We start from the raw sequence: 19,375 nt of genomic DNA on the forward strand, positions 1-19,375 counted from the left end.
AGACATTTACAGCTAAAAGCAGACTTAACCGCTGCTAGAAAATTCTGCCCACGGCGTCTCTGCAGGTTTGGCTTACATGTACATTTATAATGTCAGAACCGTGATAAGTCTGACTGCTGGCATTACAAGGTATTAAATAAGGGCCTCAGTGAACAATTAAAACTCCTAATTATTTCTAAATCATTTAAATAATTTGAATTCAAGATGTCACGATGAATTCAGAAATGAGCCCTCATTTTTTTTCTTTGCAGCCAATGAGCCTTGGATTTTTCTCCGATGCTAGGAATAAATTCAGCAGCTAACGTTCAGTTCGCATTGTTTTTGTTGCTTTCGGGGCAGCTATACATCCGCTACCCACTGCAGTGGAGAAAGGCAAAAGAGTTGTGAGAACAATCAACTCTCCTGAGCTGTGGCACCTCTGAAAGCTGCGCACTCTCGGCCACACCCCTCTCCAGCTTTTTTAAAACCAAGCAAGAGAAATATTTCGAAACATGTCTACTGCTGCAGATGAACCATTTCTTGGTTCCTGAAGAAGGTCAAAAGTCATATGACGCCGTGGTTATGTGGCAGAATGCAAAGATGTGGAGATTGCGTTGGCAAACTATAGGTTGAGAGGTGGTAGGTTTAGAACTGAGATGAGGAGGAACTATGTCTCGCAGAGGGTGGTGAATTTGTGGAACTCGCTGCCCCATAGTGCGGTGGAATCTGAGTTATTAAATGGTTTCAAGAAGGAGATTGATATATTTCTGATTTTTAAAATGGGTGAAAGGGATACAGGGAATAGGTAGGGAGGTGGATTCGAGACCATGATCAGATTGAATGGCGGAGCAGGCTCGAAGGGCTAAATTGCCGACTTCTGATCCCAATACCTTAGTTCCTAAACAATGTGGAGGAATTTCTTCACTCAAGAGATGGCGGACCTTTGGAATGCACGTCAAAGTGTGGATGCTCAGTTGCAGATTTTATTCAAGTTAGTGATCAATTTGTTTTTCGACACCATTACGTCAAGGGTTTTGTGGTTAATGCGGGAAGGTGTAGGTGAGGTATGTAAGCATTGATCATATTGAATAGCAAAGCAAGCTTGAGGGGCCAAAGCACCTACTCCTGCTCCTCTTCTGTGGACAGGATTTTTGAAACCGCCTGGGTCAAGATTAGAGGTGGGCAGACAAGCAATGTAGTACCATCGACATTCCTGGAAGTTCCTTCTCATGATCCCAACCCCCAGCCATTTTGAAAGAGGCCAGTCCAAGATCAGATCTGCTGCCCACTGGTAGCAGCAGGTAACTGATGCTGACATCAGTTTATCATCCCATCACTGCTCGTGATGTCAATGCAGGGTGGGATGTGAATGCAACAAATGTACATTTGTCTCAGTAGGGAAACTTTCATCAGTCGGAAAATGTTGCACATCTACGGAATTGGGTGCTGCCCAAGAGCCTGTCCCATATAAAACCCACTCGCATCCCGGGCCCCCACCACATTTCTCTACTCCACCCTCCCCGGCTAACAAAGTTTGGGTTCAATCTGATTGAAGTTCACTATTGTACAACTCGAGTACATCTTCAGGTCAAGCTCATTTTTGTTGCGAAAATTGTCTCAAAATTGTTTTCATAAAAGGTAGGAAACAAGTCATGAAATGAAATGAAAATGAGAATCGCTTTTTGTCGCAAGTAGGCTTCAAATGAAGTTACTGTGAAAAGCCCCGAGTCGCCACATTCCGGCTCCTGTTCAGGGAGGCCGGTACGGGATTGAACCCGCGCTGCTGCCTTGTTCTGCATTACAAGCCAGCTATTTAGCCCACTGTGCTAAACCAGCCCAGGTATGTGGGAAATATATTTTCCCTCACTGCAAATTAAGATGTAACTGCAGTTTTAATTTTCATGCAAGAGATTATGTTGCATAATTATCAATTGCCAGCTGAGTATAAAAAGCCCTTTTTTAGAAGTTCGAAGCAAATCATTATCTAGAGGTCCCACGCATTTGGTGCGCAATCGTTTCAAAGTGATTAACATCTCTTTACTTGATCATTTTGCAGTTTGCAAGTTTTGAAACACTTTATAATTTTGCATTTCTTCGCAAGTTTTGAAACACCTTGGCCGGGATTCTCCCCTACTCGGCGGGGCGAGGGGGTGCCGGCGTAGCGGAGTGGCGCCAAACACTCCGGCGTCGGGCCTCCCCAAAGGTGCGGAATTCTCCGCACCTTTGGGGGCTAGGCCCATGCCGGAGTGGTTGCTGCCAGTCGGCCCGGCCTTTGACGCCCGCCGCCCGGCGCCGGGGCTGACCGAAAGGACTTCGCCGGTTCGCGCATGCACCGTGCGTCAGCTGCCGCTGACGTCACCACCGGCGCATGCGCACTGGGGAATTCTCTTCCGCCTCCGTCATGGTGGAGGCCGTGGTGGCGGAGGAGGAAAATGAGTGCCCCCACGGCACTGGCCCGCCCGCCGATTGGTGGGCCCCGATCGCGGGCCTGGCCACCGTGGGGGCACCCCCCCGGGGTCCGATCACCCCGCGCCCCCCCCCCCAGGACCCCGGGGGCCCGCTCGCGCCGCCAATCCCGCCGCCACCAGAGGTGGTTGAAACCACGGCAGCGGGAGAGGCCTCTCAGCGGCGGGACTTTGGCCCATCGCGGGCCGGAGAATCGCCGCAGGGGGCTCGCCGATCGGTGCGGAGGGCACAGAGAATTGCCCGGGGGCCGGTGAAAATCCCACCCCCGCCGTGGCACAAATTCTCCACCACCCGGAAATTGGCGGGGGCGGGATTTACGCCAGCCCCAGGCGATTCTCCGACCCTGCGGTGGGTCGGAGAATTTCGCCCCTTATCCTACTCCATAATGTTCCCACGGCTTGAACTTCTTCATGATGAAACATGTCATGACAATAATCTCAAAATGGTTTATCTGTCCACAGTAATGTCCACCACTTCAAGGGGACTTTGCAGCCGTGTTTGCATTCTGCTAGTATTGTGCCGTTGCCTCCTTCTCCCATTGCCTGGCTTTTACAAAACCAATAGCAAGGCTGACATACAATTGGCGGATTCATTGGGAAAGATGGTTGAGGAAACCCATGTGCTAAGAGACAGAAGTGTGAGTGCTATAGTGCAGGATGAATGCAGCCTCTGTCTCTGCAGTTCACAATGTCTGGGGGATGGCTCGCAGCTCTTCATGATCATCTAGACCTTCACAGCTGCCCCTGAGTTTTTAATAGCTCATAGCTTTAGCATGGCTCATATGAGCTGCCAAACAAAATAAGACTTGCATCAGTCAATGTACATCTTAGCATCAGAATTGCCAGCAAGATTTGGGAACACGGCTGCTTTGAAAGATACTTACCAACTGTTACATGCGCTCATTCAAAAGTCCATTCAATCCAGAACAATCTGACAAGTATAACTCCAAATTTGTAATCTATTATTAAAAAAGTCAGCGACTGCTCAATCGGATTCTCCCAGATTGAAAACTGGACCTTTTTTTTTTGGTTCCTTAATTGAATAGATCATTTGTGATGATATGGTTTATCAGTGCATTTTCGCGATGGAACCTAAGGAATCCTGATCAGAAGTGAAAGAAACAATCTCAAATGATTCTATTAAGCCGGTGCTTAATAGATGAATAGTACTATAGAAATTTATATCTGGCTTGCGGACTTTATTGGTGAGGTTGGTGCGTGGGGGATCTGGGAGGTGGGTTGCTTTGTAGTGGACACAATGAGAATGCAAATTGACTGACAAAAATAACATAAGCCAGTGGAGCAGCTGTTGGAGAATGATTAACTCAGTGTCACAGAAGCATTAAGTAATAATGATGGTGATGCATAAACAACTGAGTTGAGAATCTGTGATACTTTCTTCATAACAAGTAAAGATGTGACAAACATCCAGCAAGTCAACCACAAAAGATGGATTATGTTTCATGAATTTGATGGTTGAAGATTTCCAACGTGTTCTGCTGTTGAAGATTTCCATCAATTATGATGTTTTACTATTGAGATTTATGTTTGCTGAATTATGAGTGTTGAAACTCAGGGGCAGCACGGTGGTGCACGGCGCCGAGGTCCCAGGTCCGATCCCGGCTCTGGGTCACTGTCCGTGTGGAGTTTGCACATTCTCCCCGTGTTTGCGTGGGATTTGCCCCACAACCCAAAGATGTGCAGGCTAGGTGGATTGGCCAGGCTAAATTACCCCTTAATTGGAAAAAATTAATTGAGTACTTTAAAAAAAATTTTTAATGAGTGTTGTAAGTCAATGAAGAAACCATTTTTTGTGCTTCCAGCTTCCTATTGCAGCTTGAACAGTGTCCCTCTGAATGGTGGAATATTGAACAAGACAGTCGGCGCTGTCAACAGCATGGTGCAGTTTTATTGTAAAACCGGGTACCAGTTGGTCGGTCGGAGTAATTCTACCTGTAGACGGTTTCCGAACGGCATGTATCAATGGGATTCTGCAGTCCCGCTCTGTCAAGGTAAGAACTAGTAATGGCTGTTATCAATAAGTAGGTAATTCCATTCTCAATGTACTGAAATGACATTTTCCCTTTTATATTTCTGTCTATGCTGAAGAGACATGTCCCTATTTTGATTACCTCCTATTTGTGTGCCAATGACCATTGTCAAGTGCCACTTATTGAACACAATGCTCTGACATTTTCTACCAGGAAAGAGGTTGCCCAGAGTGCCATGTGTACGCCTGAGGGCCAGGCATTCAACATTGACCCTGCTGGTTGGTCCGATAGAGAGTGATGGGTTGTTTGAGTGATGGGGTATGCTAAGTAAATCACACCATTAGCGATTATTTGCAGACTGGGCACAATCAACCCAAACATGATTTTATTCAAAATGCCTGCGACTCCATTGGTGTCTTAGAGACTAGAGTGATGGGGTATGCCAAGTAAATCACACCATTAGCGATTATTTGCAGATTGGGCAGTTTACTACAATAGAAACAGGTTTCCATTTTCATAATTTCAGTTCAATTCAAACAAAGTAGGTAGAAAGAAATAGACTATATATGATTATAGAAATGCAAGGATGAATGAATGTAGTTTAATAAATCAAATCCTAAACTCGGGATCTCCATCATTCTATTCAACCACTTAAATACCCAGACCATGCAACATGGGGCCAAACAGATGCTAAAAAGATTATTGCTGGTGCTTTTCATAATTGGTTCGGTAATGCAAAAAAAACCTCTCACTTCCAAAAAGAAGTTTTTGTTTTGGCATTTCCTAACATTGCAATCATTATTATGTTAGGTTAGTAATTATATATTTTAATTGCAATATTCCACAGGTGTTTGTATAAAATAATAAACTGCACACAAGCAAATAATTCTAATGTTGGACTCATGCATCATCACCCCTTAAGCAGCATACAGTAACAGTTCTGCATCAACTTGCCTGTCATTATTCCTTTTGACTTCCTATGCTACTATTTTTTGCCCACTCCCCAGAGACAGATTACTGCCCATACTTCGCAGTGCATCAGGATCTCACGTCTTCATTTTTAGCCTGGCCAGCATTCTCTCTCCCAAACTAACGTTGCCCAAACCTTAGCAACAAGAACCACCTAAGATTGTAATGCCAACCAATCAGTGCATCTGAGTTGCATAGTGAGAGGTACCTTACCCTGAACTTGGGCCTTTGCTGAAATTGTAAAAGAAAGAGATGATGCTACACCCCCACGTTGACATGCTTGTGGCGTTGTTGCTGCATGGTTTATTCTCTCTCTATTTGACCAACCAGCAGGTTCAATGTTGAATGCCAGGCCCTCAGGCATACACATGGAACTCTGGGCAACCTCTTTCCTGGCAGAACACCAAGTATGGAATGACTGACCCAGAATATGTTGTTTAGATTAAGTTGGAACTAATGGCTTTCCGAGTTCTTCATAGCCAAATGGCAACTTGGGATGGTGGGGAAGATGCATGCTTAAATGTAGAAATCCAACAATTACAGTCAGAGATGTGTCGCTCTGCAGAAAACTTCCCCAAAATTGGGCCTTTATGACTGCCTCACCATTGAAATGCATCAAATTGTGTCAAAGTGCTGGATTTGTGTAGTAAATATAAACTAAACGCAATATAGAAAGACTAGCCTAGTCCACTTCAATCCCAGTTCTCTTTGAAATGTTGCGATAACTGCTAATTCCTTCCAAACAACTTCCAAATGTGGCGCCTCATTCCTTTGGGTTTTAATTGTTGTAAGAAGTAATAAAGGTGTAAAATCTATTTATTTCTACTTTTTGCTCTTTTGTTCTCTTTTTATCCAGCCTTTCTTTCCTTTCCTTTGTTTGTCTTTTTATACCTGACTTGTCATGAATTGAGCCTTGCCGTTAATGCCCTTGCACTGTGAATTTTGCAAACCTTCAGTCTCATTGCTTAATGAGATCACCTTGTCCATTGGCCTGTTTGCTCAGATGTCCCGGTTCCCTCACTGCACCCTTCACAGCTTGTACCTGGGCCAATCTGCCATGAAAAAAAATGTAAAATCTGAACAGGTAAGAGAAAGGGGCAAATCTAAATAAAGCCAGGCATTGTTAGGTGCTCCCGCTACAGCAAAGTATGATCCATTATCTGACAATGAGCAATATATAGAACCATGGAGGTGCACATTGAAAGAGAATGGACATTCACACACAGTAGAGAGTGGGAGGCATATTGAAGAGAATGGAAACAAACCAAAGAGAGTGGAGACTAGAGGAAAGGGAGTGAGATTTAGAGCTTGCAGGTTTCTATTTTGACATTTGGTTGACCAACTGGTGGATAAGTGCTTCCCTGATCATCTGGATCTACAGTTGTAGACGTTAACACCATTTTGTGGCACTGACCTCATTGACATTGGCTGTGAAGTAGGCATCCCAGTACATCTCCCCGAATTCAGGCTGGCCAATGTTGCGCTACCTGGCTGCCAGCAAAATAAATGAGGTTGTGGGTTAAGATCACGGTGGTAAGAGATTGGTGGGGGGGGGGGCGTGGAGAGCAGCAGAACTAGAGAGCCATCTCAAGGGTCAAATTCCAAACTTAACGTGCAGCACTCCCTGACTGAAGGCACAATTTTAAAAGCAAAAAAAAACAGGACCAGATGAGATTTCATGCTTGGTGTTACTGATGTGATAAAAGTATAGCAAGCAGGGAAAGCCCCCTGCAATGGCAGAACAGAGACTGGGAATTCACATCCACAAAATTCACTTAATGCGCCACATGATAATCATGCGTTCACAGGAATATTATGTATTTGCAGGTGAACCTCGCTGATCTGAATTTCTGGACTGTAGTGTTCATTTTCCTAAGTTTGCCCTGAACTTGAAAATCAGACACAATCTGCTATCTTTGCTGATTTGTTGGTGCTTGTCAGCACATTCTTATTTCATAACTCAGGAAGGCGTCAAACTTGCTTAATGATGGCTATCTTCCTGTCGCATGCAGAGATCTGTTCCTAATCTCAAATTCTTACCACTAGGATGAACTCAATATTAAAGGCTCCCCGTGTGGTAGTAAAGATTGATTTTTGTAGCATTGAGCTTGTTTCTTGAACATTCTATCTTGTCAGAAAATTCATGTAATTCTATCACATTTGCAATTCATCTCATTTTATTGCATTCAAGTGAAGATGAGATTTATTTAGTCTTGCACTGTGTAATGTTGCTTTAAATAGTGGTGGCTATTTTTGGTAACTACGATCCATTTTGAAATGTGACTAAAGCAAACAAGTGTTTTGGTGCAGTGTTCCTATGCTGCCACCTTGTGCCCACCAACGTTACTGCCACTCAAATTGTTCTTTGTTCACCAACTGACTTCCAGAATACATCTGTAAATAGTATAATTGCATTCATTATGCTATCCCCTTTTGCTAGCTTTTTGTAAGGCTCAAACAACATTTCCTATCCTTTCTGTGTTTAGGTGTCCCATTCTCATGCTATTTTGTGATTCACCGCTTTGCATCTCTCTTAATGTCATTTGATGCCTGGGAGATGGACAGATCAGGGTTGATCAATCTGGAGTCTAGATTGTCTATCCAGCAGAATAGATAAGGGGGAACCAGTGGCAGTGGTGGAGTTAGATTTTCAGAAGGTTTTTGATAGGATTCCACACTGGAAGCAAAATTAGAGCACATCGTATTGGGGGTAACATACTACCATGGATTGAGATTTGGTTAATGGACTGAAAACAGAGTGTAGGAATAAATGAGTCATTCTCATGTTGTCTGGCTGTGGCTAGTGGGGTACCACAAGGATCAGTGCTTGGGCCCCAGCTATTCGCAATCTATATCAATGATTGGATGTGGGGAACTAATGTAATATCTCCAAATTTGTTGATGACAAAAAACTAGGCGGGAATGTGAGTTGTGTGGAGGATGCGAAGAGGCTTCGAAGCGATTTAGACAGGTTAAGTGAGTGGGCAACATGGAGTATAATGAGAAAAAATGTGAAGTTATCCACTTTGTAAGAAAAACAGAAATGCAGAGCATTTGACTTCTCTATTACATTGCATCCCAACCTTCTGTGTATTTACCTAGCTGTTTATGAAATCTGCGCTGATAATTTAATGATCTATCTACCCAAACACCTGGATCTTTGTTTTCCCATTGTAATATTGCAAGCATATTTCCATGTAGCATATAATCCATACTACCTTTCCTCTGCCAAATGTTATACGTTTGTCACTCTCCAAATTAAATTTGTTACTTCTCTGACACCTGACTAACTTCTTCAGATCCCTTTCGATTACACAAGTTGATTGATACTTCCCACTGCTCCCATTTTAATGTTGGCTGCAAATTTGGACACTTTTTGGACGTAATTAGATCCTCCAAATCTTTTCTGAGGTTCCTCCTGATAGTGGTTGCTGTGACTGATCACCACCAGCCTCCGGTGCAGCACAACCTACTGCAGCCTAATCCAGTCTGATAAACTGCCATCTTTCTCATAAATCCAAACCTTATTCTGTAGTATATGAGGTGGCACAAAGTCAATCCCATTCTGGAATCCAAGCATACAACCAAAAGGATCTTCTGCACTTGTTGCAGTCGTTATACCCAGAGCTGCAGTGATCTTTCCTGTTTCCAGATCAAACCATCTTATTGGTTATAGTGTAGGATAGAGGAATACAGAGATAGCATGCTATTGGCTTGCATCACCACTCTTTTGATGTACATGTACTGTGGAGTGATTAGTGCTGCACCTCTATATAAAGTTGTGGGAACCATGTACAAGACCTTTTTTTGGGCGCTATGTGCAACAACGTGAAAGTTATGTTTCTTGAAAACACACTTCCAATTCACTCTCCAAAGTGGGCAGGAGAAATTTTCTTCTCTCTTTCCAGAACAACAATCACACAGCTTAGTAAGAGACTGGAAGAGCTGATTCATTCAGCAGGGAAGAACTCATTTCCATTTGACATCACGGTTAAAGTTTGTGCAATTGCAACAGGTTAGACATCTTCCAGATAGTAAGATTGATTCCATGTGCCGTGTCTTCATTTTACTGAAATGACAACATCATTTACACAACACTGATCTACATAGCCGGTACACAGGGCACTGATGCTTCATGAATTTTATGTCACCTGTTTTCACGAAAATCCAATTTCATTGCGGAATGAAATAAATACGTGAGTGTCAAGCCGTGAGTAAATGTATCTTTACTTAAAATGCAAAAAAAAAAGAAATTCATCATTCTGAATTTTTACAGCAGGTGATGAAATACTGAAGTGAGATTTCTTTTCAACAAAAAATGCAATTACCTTTTGAATTTTTCCAAAGCTGTTACTTTCCAGAATTTTGAAAGAATCAGCAGTGCAAGCATGAACTGCAGTTTGCCTAAACTGAGAAAATTGTTTTGTGCGATATATCAAAGCAGTTTCAGAACATTATAGGGAAAAGAAGTAACTGCACGCGCATTGGATTTACATAGAAACATAGACGTTAGGAGCAGGAGGAGGCCATTCGGCCCTTCGAGCCTGCTCCGCCATTCATTATGAACATGGCTGATCATCCAGCTCAACAGCCTAACCCTGCCTCACCCCCCCCCCCCTAAAATCTTTTGATCCTCTTCATTGCAACTGCTATGTCTAACTGCAGGGGCTGTTTAGCACAGGGCTAAATCACTGGCTTTGAAAGCAGACCAAGGCAGGCCAGCAGCACGGTTCGATTCCCGTAACAGCCTCCCCGAACAGGCGCCAGAATGTGGCGACTAGGGGCTTTTCACAGTTACTTCATTTTGAAGCCTACTTGTGACAATAAGCGATTTTCATTTCATTTCATTTTCTTGAAAATAATATATTCCATGAAGACGTAGTTTGAATTTTAATCTATTAGAACTGGTAGGTTGTCTGTGCAGGTGGAAGGTCAATATACCAGCAGCAACCAGTGTATGGAGAAGCTGCCAAGAACCCGCCGAGTTATGCATTTGACTTGAGGGTCTTCGATAGAGTGTGGGAAATTCCCATGGGACAGGTGGTCTGACACTTACAGGTGCTGAATGGGAATTACCTGTACTCTAGTCCCAAAACACGTGCTTGTTAGGAGAATTGGACATTCTGAATTCTCCCTCTGTGTACCCAACAGGCGCCGGAATGTGGCAACGAGGGGATTTCACAGTAACTTCATTGCAGTGTTAATGTCAGCCTACTTGTAACAATAAAGTTTATTATTATTGTATAACCCTGGATTGTTTTTAAACTCAGAACGCACTAGCTTGCTGGAACTCAACAGATTGTGCAAGGTAAAAGGACAGCAGGATTTGATCAATTGATAGGCAGAAAAAAGGCTTTAAATAGTTAAATATGACAGCTGCTTGCTTGCCTAAGCGAAATGTTTTTGCTTACAGGACTTGTTCTGAGAGTGTGTTTTCACTGCTTCGGAGGTGATTTCTAACACGTTGGAATTCATTTCTGCCTTGTTTGAAGTTTCATCCTTTGATCCTCATTCCCCTGCTACCAACCTTCATATCAGCATAGGAGCCGCTTGTGCAGTTTTATGCAGTTCCTGATGAGGAACAAGTGGAACAGCATCAGCTGCATTAACAACCACAGGAGCAACACCAATTCCTCTGCACCATAGGGCAGAAGGGATAGCGGTCCAGCTCACGAGGTAACGCCCCGACGATAGGATATGCAGGCAGAGGATAAACGCCCCAGACATGACTGGGCGCCAGTGCCTCAGGAGGCTTGGACTTTCCCATCAGCTCCCTGCTGACACTTGAAGCTCAGTGGCAGACAGGCCTCCTGCCAAGTGGACCAGGTGCGTACCCTTTGCCAGTGGCTGTCAGGACCAGCGCAGCAGTGACTTTCTTAGCCTTCAGCTCTTTCCAGGCATCTGCTGGTGACATCAGCTGAAATCCACTATCTGCTGCCCACCTCCCAGGCGGAGAGTGCCATGTTTCCCAGAGCTGTCACTTGTATGCACCTCATTGCTGAAGAGTCGAGTCAAAATGAGGTGACCACCGTTTTCAGGTTTCAAAGCTGCTTTGGAACTCAGAAGTGCCAATTAGATTGTTTCTTTCAGAATATCTATGAGTAAGAATGCTTGTAGATTTTACACAGCTGCTCTGCCCATTCGCTCATCAACCTCTCAAGGGCCAATATATACTCAACTGGGTTACAATACTCTCTTTTTCTTAGTTATTGTAATTATTTTCTAATTTAATAGAATTTACAGTGCAGAAGGAGGTAATTCGGCCCATCGAGTCTGCACTTTGCACTTAATTCCCTTGGAATTAGCACCCAACTTCAGCCCACACCCGTAACCCAGTAACCCCACTTAACCTTTTTTTGGACACTAAGGGCAATTTAGCATGGCCAATCCACCTAACCCGCACATCTTTGGACTGTGGAGGGCAGCACGGTGGCCTAGTGGTTAGCACAACCGCCTCACGGCGCTGAGGTCCCAGGTTCGATCCCGGCTCTGGGTCACTGTCCGTGTGGAGTTTGCACATTCTCCCCGTGTCTGCGTGGGTTTCACCCCCACAACCCAAAAATGTGCAGAGTAGGTGGATTGGCCACGCTAAATTGCCCCTTAATTGAAAAAAATAATTGGCTAATCTAAATTTATTAAAAAAAAAAAAATCTTTGGACTGTGGGAGGAAACCGGAGCACCCAGAGGAAACCCATGCAGACACAGGGAGAATGTGCAGACTCCGCACAGACAATGACCCAAGCCGGGAAGCGAACCTTGGACCCTGGGGCTGTGAAGCAACTATGCTAACCACTGTGCTACTGTGCTGACTTTACGTGTCTCGTCATCCATTCTCTTCCTTTACCCTTTTTTATTTCTTTCCCTGTGTCCAATTTGACTCTCATTTACTCAATTGTCTTCTCCATCCTTGTTTCTGTTTTTTTTTCTCTATCCTTTCCTTTCATTGGTTGAGCAGAGAGATGTTCTTGATGCAGCAGGGGTGATGTTGATATCACTGCCTCTTTATCAATTCACATTTCCAGCCATTTTGGCGTGAACACAGGGTAATCGGATGGGCAATGAAGAACAGTTCACCTCGCTCACTGGGAGATACATCATGATGGTCTCTCTTGGTGTTACCATGATATATTCTGTTGTCACTATTTTTGAAGGACACTACTTGGACATCATGGCACAGTCTTGTACAAGTTACAAGGAAGTCTTTTTAAGCCCGAACAGGCTTTGTACATATTTACAGTAGGTATAAACAGGACTCCACAGTCGGTCCTTATACATGGCACGAACTCGTGGCCATATTTTCCTCAATTCATTTATGGGATGTGGGCATTTCTGGTTTTGCTAGCATTTATTGTCCATCCCTATTTGCTCTTGAGAAGGTGATGGTGAGCTGCCTTCTTGAACCGCTGCAGACCCTGTGCTGTCAATATACCCACAGTGCTGTTAGGGAGGGAGTTCCAGGACTTTGACCCAGTGACAGTGAAGGAAGGATGATATATTCCCAAGTCAGGATGCTGAGGTGTCATCTTAGATCACCAGGTGGGCGGTACTGTAGTCAGTCTCAATCATGTTAACTGTTTAGGTTCTAGATCCTTCTACAACACACTATTCCGACAATTCCTGGCTCTGTATGTTTACTCTAACATTGCCCATCTCTGTCCCAGCCTAAAGGAGGCAAAGGAAAAGAAAGACTTGTACTTAAATAACACCTTTCACAGCCAGTACATTCCAAAGCTTTTGTCGGCCAAGGAAGTACTTCAGAAATGTAACGACTGTTATAATGTAAGAGGCAAGTCAGTCAAATTGCATACAGCAAACTCCCTCAAACAGCCATGCGATGATCAAAAGATAACCTGTTTTGTCATGTTGATGGTTTAGCATCAACAAGGGGCTGCTTTAGCACAGTGGGCTAAACAGCTGGGTTGTAATGCAGAACAATGCCAGCAACACGGGTTCAATTCCCATACCGGCCTCCCCGAACATGCGCCGGAATGTGGCGACTAGGTGCTTTTCACAGTAACTTCATTGAAGCCTACTTGTGACAATAAGCAATTTTTTATTTTTTTATTTATTTATTTGATTGAGGGGAAAATATTGGTTCGAACACCAGAGATAACTCCCTTATTCAAAATGGTGCTTTGGGATCTTTCGCATCCACCTGAAAGGACAGACGGGGTCTCCGTATAATGTCGCATTCAAAAGACAAGTTAAGCCTTTTGGAGCTAAAAGCTTTTGACACCGAGAGATTCAACCACTTCAATGTCCCCTGGCTATCCTCCCATCCTCCATTTTTCGCAAACTTGAATGTATACATTCAGATATAGAATAAGGGCATTGTTGAGAAGCCCTGCATTTACTGCCCATCCCTATTTGAGTTTGAGAAGCTGGTGGTGAAATACCTCCTTGAACTGCTGCGGGAAAGGTATAAAAGGGCAGTATGCCATCTTTCAATGTTAAAGGCTTTATATAAATGCAAGCTGTTATTGTTGACACCCTGTGTGTTTTAACATAAATCAGCTATGAACCAGTGAGTGATCTATCAAGAAAGATCATGGAGTTAACGCAGTCCTTAGATTTTCATTTCTAACAATGAGTGCCTGAAGGCAATGACGATTTAAAATGCGCATCAGTTCCGAAACTTCTGAGACCCTTCTCTTGATGCTGGTGTGAACCTGCCTTCCAGATGCCAAATGGTTACTGTGCCGTTTGTCCAAGGAATCTTACAGGGTATTGTTCATTTAGAAATCACACTATGGGAATTCGCAACAAATGTTTCTTGCGCATTCAAATGAAGTTCCTCTGCACTGCTATTTTTAAGAAGGCTCTAAACCGTTGACAATAAATTGGTTGACATGCTTGATAAAATAACAGGGAAGCTCGTATGAATATTTTATTGTTTGTTAGTGGAACTCCGCAGCAGGATTTCAACTGCAATGCAAATATAGATAATCAGAGATTAGTAGCAAAAGGATAAGGCGTTCTGCTTCCATCCGAAGTGAGAGCCATCATCTTGAATTGAGCAAAATAATTCATCATTAGAAGAAAGATGATACATGCTTTCTGAAGTATCAACAGCAAAATGAAGAAAATTGTGGACTTTTTACACATTAAAAATATCTGAAGTACTTTTTCATGTTTTTCTTTACTTTTGTTATAATATTAATTATTAAATGGTTTCTGTTCCTGTTTTATTTTCATTGTGTTTCAGATGTTTTTGAGTTTGTCTCCAAGGATCAATGAATGGTTGAATCATATCATAGAATCTATGGCTCGGAGCAGACAAAACTGGTCCATGCCAACCAAAAAGCCCATCTAAGCTAACCCCATTTGCCTGCATTTGGACCACATCCCTCTCAACCTTTCCTATCAATGTATCTGTCCAAATGCCTTTTAAATGTTGTCAATGTCTCTGCCTCAACCACTTCCTCCAGTAGCTCATTCTACATACGTACTACCCTCTGTGTAAAAAAGGTTGCTCCTCAGCTTCCTATTAAGTCTTTCCCTCTTAACTTAAACCTATGCCCTCTAGTTCTCAATTCACCAACCCTGGGAAAAAGATTGACTACATTCATCCTATCCATACCTCTCATGATCTTATGCACCTCTATACTCTTCAGTCTCCTACGCTCCAAAGAAAAAAGTCCTAGCCCGTCCAATCTCTCCCTATAACTCAGTCCCTTGAGTTCTGGCAACATCCTCATCAATCTCTTCTGCCCGCTAGCCAGTTTAATAACATCTTTCGTATAGCAAGGAGACCAAAACTGAACACACTACTCCAGGTGCGGCCACACTAACGTCCTGTACAACTACAACATAGCTTCCCAACTTCTATACTCAATGCCCTGACTGATGAAGGCCAGCATGCCAAAAGCCTTCTTCGCTGCTCTATCTACTTGTGACTCCACATTGAGAGAACTCCAAGGTCCCTCTGTTCCACAATATCCCCTAAGGTTCTACCACTCACCGTGAAAGTCCTACCTTGATTTGACTTTCCAAAATGCAACACCGCACACTTATCTGTATTGAACTCCATTTGCTATTTTTCGGCCCACTTCACCAGCTGATTAAGATCCTGTTGCAATTTGTGATAACCTTCCTCACTATCTACAATACACCTATTATAGTGCCATCAGCACTATTTAAAGAGGGAGGTAAGGATCTATTTCCGTGTCATCTGCAAACTTACTGATCATGCCAATCAATTTTCTTCCATCCCAATACACTACCACCAATCCCATGTGCTTTAATCTTGCAAGTTAATATCTTATGCGGGACTTAGTCAAAAGCCTCCTTAACGTCCAAATAAACCACATCCAGTGGCTCCCCCTTATCAACTCTACTAGTTACATCCTCAAAGAATTCCAGTAGATTTGTCAAGCATGATTTTCCCTTCATAAATCCATGCTGACTCTGTCCGATCCTGCCACTGTTTTCCAAGTGCTCTGCTGATAAATCTTTTATAATAGACTCTAGCATTTTCTCACTGCTGACATCAGGCTCACTGGTCTCCTGTTTTCTCTCTACCTAGTGGAGTTACATTGAATACTATATAATCTGTAGGAACTGTTACAGGGTTGATAGAATCTTGGAAAATGACCACTAATGCATCCACTTCCTTCAGTACTCTGGGATGTAGATTATCAGGTCCTGGGGATTTGTCGGCCTTCAATCACATCAATTTCCCCAATAACATTTCCCTACTAATACTAACTTCCTTCAGTTCCTCCATCTCACCAAACCCTGTGTTCCCCAACATTTCTGGTATGCTATTTGTATTCAGGGATCTATTTAGTTGGTCAGCCATTTGTTTGTTCCCCATTATAAATTCCCCAGTTTCAGAATGTCTTCACCAATCTCTTCAGTGCCAAGGTGCCAATTCCAAGGTGCTGGGCTGGCAGTGCCAAGGTGCCCAGGTGCGAGAGGAAGTGTGCCACCTTGCCCTATCCCCGATCCCAGGGGTCTCCAATGGCATGGAAAACCGCCCAGTTGATGTTATGCCTGGTCCACATTTGTGTGGACGAGTACTAAACGGTGCTCTGTCAAGGCCTCACTGGGGAGACCGTTAGTTCCTGGCAGCCCAGAAAATCTGGCACATGCATACGTTAATGAGTCCAGTGGTTCATTTAAATATGCTGATCTCGATCTTGCCCAGAGAGACGTCTTGAGCATCGTGAATCTCACGAGAGGCCTCTTGTGAGATACAATGGCTTCTTTGCAACACCAAGTCAGCTGCGACAAGGTTGTTAAATCATGCCAAGTAACTTTAATTTCTCTTTTAGACGATGGTTTGGCTATCTAACACATTTTAGTTTTGTGCCAGACAGGAATAAACAATTGCTGCACTTCACCTACATGCTGTTTGATTGCTTGCCATTGTCTATCCACCGTCACCCTTCAAGTAATGTTCTCCAATCCATGATAACTAACTCGCACTTCATACTAGTTAGATTCTGGACCCTAGTCTCAGAATCATTTACGTCACTCTCCAGCTTGATGAAAATTTCTATCATATTATGGTCACTCATCCCCAAGGGGCCTTACACAACTAGATTGCAAATTATTGCTTTCTCATTACACAATACCCAGTCTAGGATGGCCTGTTCTCAAGTTGGTTCCACAACATATTGGTCGAGAAAAACATCCCGTATACACTCCAGGAATTCCTCCTCTACAGTATTGTTAGGGATTTGATTTAACCAATCTACATGCAGATTAAGGGCACCCATAATTACACACATGGGGCGAAATTCTCCGACCCCTTGCAGGGTCGGAGAACCGCCCAGGACCGGCGAAAATCCCGCCCCCGCCATGGCCGGAATTCTCCGTTACCTGGGAATTGGCGGGGCGGGAATCACGCCCCGCCAATCGGCATGCCCCACGCGGCGATTCTCCAGCCCGCGATCGGCCGAAGTCCCGCCGCTGACCGGCCTCTCCCGCCATGGCGGCGGGATTGGCGGCGTGAGTGGGCCCCAGGGGTCCTGGGAGGGGGGGGCCGCGGGGCTATTGGACCCCGGGGGATGCCCCCATGGTGGCCAGGCCCGCGATCAGGGCCCACCGATCGGCTAGTGGGCCAGTGCCATGGAGGCACTCTTTTTCTTCTGCCGCCGCCGCCACGGCCTCCACCATGGCAGAGGCGGAAGAGAACCCCCCTACCATGCAAAATACTCCTATCAGGTTATGCTTCACTTGCTCATCCTTCAGTTTGGTTTACTGTATTTGCTGCTCCTAATACGGTCTCCTCTACATTTGGGAGAACTTTGTGGAACACCTTCGCTCAATTCACAAGCATGAGCCCAACCTTCTTGTTATGTGCCATTTTAACTCAGAACCTCACTCTCATGCCCCCATCTCCGTACTTGGCCTGCTGCAATGCTCCAGTGAAGCCCAGCTCAAGCTGGCGGAGAAGCATCCCCTCGTCCGGTTGGGCATGTTGCTGCCCTCAGGACTCAATGTTGAGTTTGGGGACTTTAGATTTTGGTTGTTCCTTCCTACTTCAACCTTCCACCTTTTTGATATCCCATACATCTGTTGCCTCAAAAGATGCTCCCCCCGCCCAACTCACTCAGAGCAGGTCACCTTCTTTTGTTCTTAAAGTTGCCACTTTCTGTTGCAGTCCAGAATGTTACACATTCTGCCTCCTTTCAGTTCTGATGAAGAGTCCAAGGACTCAAAACGTTAACTTTGTTTCTCTCCTAGCAGATGCTGGCAGACCTGCTGCGTTTTTTCAGCATCCTCTGGTCTTGTACGTAAAACTATACGTGACTGTAGATGATTGTGTTTAAAAATCACTTGAGCCACCATTTAATAGTTACCTTTCTGTCAGGTACATTTTGCACAGATTCTCAAAGGAAGCTGCTATTTCCCTTTAACTCCAGCTGACTGGATACAAGTTAGTGAATCCTTACAGAAAGAACCAAGTTCCCAAACAATCTTAATCCTTCAACCTTTTTGCTTTTTCCAGATGATTAAACTCAGGCCAAGTGGCAGAAAAACAGACATGATATCAGTCAGCAAAAATGAAACCACTAAAATTAATATTGAGGTGAAATGTGAAAAATGCCCATTGATTTAGGCACTTACCCAAAGGATTTGGGCAGGTTTAATTCAGATTACAAACCTTGTATGTCTCTGGCCATTTAAAGTTTATCTTATAACAAATGTGGTTGTCCCTCAAACTGCGTGACCTTTGTGTTACCTGAGCGAATTTGGGCCCTCAGGGGACTGAGAATGGATATTTTTGAAATAAAAACAGAAAATATTGGCCATACTCAGCAGGTTATGGCAGTATCTGTGGAGAGCAGCAGAATTAGTGTTTCAGGCCTATGATCTTTCATTGGAACTGGGAAAAGTTAGAGAAATAATGTTTTGAGCAAGGGGTAAGTGGGACAGGGAACAGAGGAAGCTCTGAGAGGGACTGAACGATAGAAGAGTCAATATTCCAGGGTCAAAGGTAATGGCGACGAGGCAAGAAAAGGGACAGTGAAACACGTGCTGGGCCAAGAGCTGATGTGCTGCTGACTGTAAGCACAAAATAAGAGAAAAAAAGTAAACATGCAGAGAAAAGGCACTCAGATTCGAGTCTGAAATTGTTGAACTCAGTGCAATTGAGTCCTGAAGGCTGTAAAGTGCCTAGCCAAAGGATGAGGTTCTGTTCATACAAACATATGAATATACATACTAACATAAGAAATAAGAACTAGTTCTTCAAACTTTTGTTGAGCTTCACTGGGGCAGTGCAGAACGTAATCCAAGGACAGAAATGTCAGTGCGAGAGCAAGGTGGTGAATTAAAATTACAACCCAAGGTCATGCGTGCCGGCTGAATGGAGGTGTTCTGCAAAGTGGTCACCCAGTCTGCGTTTTGTCTCATCCCATGTAGAGAAAACTATGTTGCGAGCATGGAATATTTTGCAGCAGATTGAAAATTGTCCTCAAGGGACTGAAAACTGATGTTTTTGAAATAAAAACAGAAAAT

At 43.9% G+C, this 19,375-nt stretch overlaps 1 protein-coding gene across 1 annotated transcript in view; it reads left to right on the top strand.

Annotated features, from left to right (window-relative positions):
- Positions 1-19,375, top strand: part of LOC119967641 (CUB and sushi domain-containing protein 1-like) — a 2,889,858-nt gene that overhangs the window by 2,658,535 nt on the left and 211,948 nt on the right. Inside the window, exon 49 of the mRNA XM_038800434.1 lies at positions 4,268-4,456. Within this exon, the coding sequence (XP_038656362.1) occupies positions 4,268-4,456 (189 nt within the window). The remainder of the gene's footprint in view (positions 1-4,267; positions 4,457-19,375) is intronic.

The sequence above is a fragment of the Scyliorhinus canicula genome, chromosome 6, assembly GCF_902713615.1.
Source record: "Scyliorhinus canicula chromosome 6, sScyCan1.1, whole genome shotgun sequence".
NCBI classification, from domain to species: domain Eukaryota; kingdom Metazoa; phylum Chordata; class Chondrichthyes; order Carcharhiniformes; family Scyliorhinidae; genus Scyliorhinus; species Scyliorhinus canicula.